The sequence below is a fragment of the Dacryopinax primogenitus genome, assembly GCF_000292625.1.
Source record: "Dacryopinax primogenitus strain DJM-731 SS1 chromosome Unknown DACRYscaffold_11, whole genome shotgun sequence".
NCBI classification, from domain to species: domain Eukaryota; kingdom Fungi; phylum Basidiomycota; class Dacrymycetes; order Dacrymycetales; family Dacrymycetaceae; genus Dacryopinax; species Dacryopinax primogenitus.
The window spans coordinates 1088992-1092126 of NW_024467208.1; the positions used below are offsets into that span (position 1 = coordinate 1088992).

Below are 3135 nucleotides of genomic sequence, written 5' to 3' on the forward strand. Positions count from 1 at the left end.
TTCCCGACGAGGGCCACAAGCTGCGTGCACAGAGTGTCACACGAGAACGCGGTGGATCAGCAGCGAACATACTCTCTCTCCTCGCACAGTTCGACGGCGTGTCGCCCTACCTGTGCGCGCCCGTCGGCAGCAGGCGGGAGAGCACGAGGATAGAGAGTGAGCTAGGTGATCTGGGAATAGGCACAGAGTTCCTCGTGAGGAGGGAGGGAGAGCAAGTCCCAACGAGTTATGTGATGCAGTCGCGTTCGTGAGCGCCTTCTTCTCCCCTTCCCTGCCTTTCCTCACCCGTCCATCTCCATGGGATGTGCTACTGAAATTTGGGCTTTGTGGGCATGCATTCTTATTTTTACCAATGACAATATGATACCTCTTCTCGCCCTTGGATTATCCCTTCAACTCTCAGCTCCGTGTTTCCAGGTGATAAATGTCCAAATTTCATTCAAATGCATTACACCACGAGATACGAGATAGGACAAGGTCAACAAGGCATATCATATGGTTTAATACCTCCACCAATGACTGATGAGGAAGCGATTCGACTCGGCCGGACCTCTGGGCCAGTGCTGGCTACCTCCTGTCTTCATACAATGCTCAACGTCGTTCTCTGTTCTTGACGTCCATTGCACATTCTGGCAAACAACTGAACAGTTATGACTCTTCCGGCACAAGCACCAGTATTCGATGGCCTGTACGCCTATTCCTCAAAGGAGAGGCTCGTCCAAGCGTACGCAGGCAAGCCGCTCACCGCGCTTCGCACACCTGCATTTGTAGTCGACCGCGCTGTGTTCGCACTCAACTGCGGGGTGATGCATAAAGGTGTGCTGCAGGGATGGGGAGCGAGTTTTAGAGCACACGTCAAAACCCATAAGGTGAGTTATTATTTTGACCTTGTAGAGGATGGGCTGATGGGATGTGGGATGCAGACTGTGGAGGGGTCGAGGATGATGCTCCAGAGTAGTGAGGGCAAAACAGATGCAGTGGTCGTCTCTACTGTAGCAGAGGCGTGGGGGCTTATCAACGGCGGTCTCCTCGCTGACGGCACTGTCAAAGACGTACGTTCCTCTCTTTCCTCACTACGCCCATGGGCTCATACACCTGCAGATCCTCTACGGCCTCCCCGTCGGACTTACGAAACTGGACGACCTCTCAGCTGTCAAAGTCGAGCTGGAAAAGCATGGCGCTGTCCTCCGCCTCATGGTCGATACCGAAGCGCAAGTCAAGGGGTTGGAAGAGTACATGCACCTCAAGGGCGTCAAGGGCTGGACGGCGTTCGTCAAGGTCGACTCTGGCAACAAGTGCGTTCCACAGCTGTGATACGATACTACTGATTCACTGTTATGCTACGTTTTCAGGCGTGCAGGGCTGACGCCCAACGCTCCCTCTCTCCCAGCGCTCATCAAGTCCATCCTCGCCTCCCCCGCACTCTCCATCTACGGCTTCTACTGCCACGCCGGGCACGCGTACGCGTCTACCTCGCTCGACGCCGCCTCCTCCACGTTGAAGGACGAAATCGACGCTGCTAATGCCGCATGCTCAATTGCGCTCTCCCTCGCCCCCGAGCCAGCGGCACCGTATGTCATCTCCGTGGGCTCCACCCCCACTGCCCACGCGGCGGCTCTCAAACCGCAGCACCTGGCACTGAAAGGCAAGCTGGAGATCCACGCCGGGAACTACCCTTGCCTAGACTTGCAGCAGCTTGCTACCCATCTCATAGGTGAGCAGCGGATCGCAGCCACCGTGCTCACTACCGTCGTCTCCTCCTACCCTGATCGGGACGGCGGTGAGGGGATGTGTGACGCCGGCGCGCTGGCGATGTCAAAGGACCGAGGGCCCATCCCCGGATTTGGGGATGTCGTCACCCCAGGATGGGAGAACTGGCGGCTGGGAAGGATAAGCCAGGAACACGGGGTGCTCACCCGTGCTGAGGGAAAGCAGGGAAAGGAACTCGAGGTGGGCTCAGTGCTCCAGGCCGTGGGGCAGCATTCGTGCCTCACGAGCGCATGCTTTCCCTGGTATTATGTCGTTGATTCGAGTGAAGGGGATGGAAAGACTGTGGTTGATGTTTGGGTGCCGTGGAGAGCCTGGTGAACTGCAGACTCGGGATGTGTACGTTGCACTGACTGTAGAATTGGGTTGAATGTGTAGTTTACAAGAAATGAAAGAGCATAAATGTCACATGACTCCGTCCGGTACAAACCCACTGACATATAAAGCTTCAAGCATACCAACTGATTCGAAATGCGCTGTCGTTGGTGACAACGACGAGCAACGTTGAACTTGACATACTGATCAAGCCGTCAGGTTGTGCACGGATAGCGTACAATCCCTCTCCGGGAACCCAGATTACATGCATCGAAAGAATGAACCACGTACACAACGGGCCACATTAGTACACTCGTCTCCTCTTGTCCCTCTCCCTCTCCCGGTCCCTCTCCTCACCCCGACTTCGAGACCGTCCCCTACGGCCCTCCCGTCCCTCTCTGTTTCTTTCCTCTCGTCCACGATCCCGACCATCCCGAGCTCTCTCGTCTCGGTCTCGATCACACCGATCCCGGTCGGCCCGATTGCGATCATCACGACCCCGATAATTTTGCCCTTCCCGCTCTGCAGCCGTGATGCGTGGTACGATGTCATCGAAAGGATTGGAGAGGACTTTGATCGTGTTTATCTTTGGCGGGTAGGTGGGCCGGCCGGTGCTGTCGATCTCGAGTTGTCCGATCTTGAGCACATCTGATAGAGATTAGTTCATTCAAAGTACCGGCATGGGCGACAAAGTACGGACTGTAGGTCGTATCCCCCACTACCCGACCAAACAGCGTGTTCTTCCCTTGCAGTTCATCCGCCCTATCTGCACGGTCTCAGTAGCTGTCAGCAGACTGGGTTATACCGAACCGAGTGTGATAAAGAACTGCGAGTCGTTCGTGTTGGTTCCTTCCCCGCTTGCGCAGCCTACGAGGCCGCGGTGGGTCCATCGGAGACGTGGATGGGGTTCGCTCTCGAACGGTTCTACATGGGGAAACGTAGTGAATCAAAGCAAGAATGATGAAGTAGATCAGGTAGCACTTACCTCCAAAGAATGATCCCCCGCCATTTCCCGTGCCCGTGCGGTCACCCGTCTGTACCAAGAATCCCGGG

At 55.8% G+C, this 3135-nt stretch overlaps 1 protein-coding gene across 1 annotated transcript in view; it reads left to right on the forward strand.

Annotated features, from left to right (window-relative positions):
• The window catches only part of DACRYDRAFT_22958 (uncharacterized protein), a 3485-nt gene extending 350 nt beyond the window's left edge, over positions 1–3135 (forward strand). The window contains exons 2-7 of the mRNA XM_040773034.1: positions 924–1052; positions 1102–1295; positions 1353–2730; positions 2783–2848; positions 2893–3006; positions 3068–3135. Of these exons, the coding sequence (XP_040628121.1) occupies positions 924–1052; positions 1102–1295; positions 1353–2088 (1059 nt within the window). The 3' untranslated portion in view covers positions 2089–2730; positions 2783–2848; positions 2893–3006; positions 3068–3135. The remainder of the gene's footprint in view (positions 1–923; positions 1053–1101; positions 1296–1352; positions 2731–2782; positions 2849–2892; positions 3007–3067) is intronic.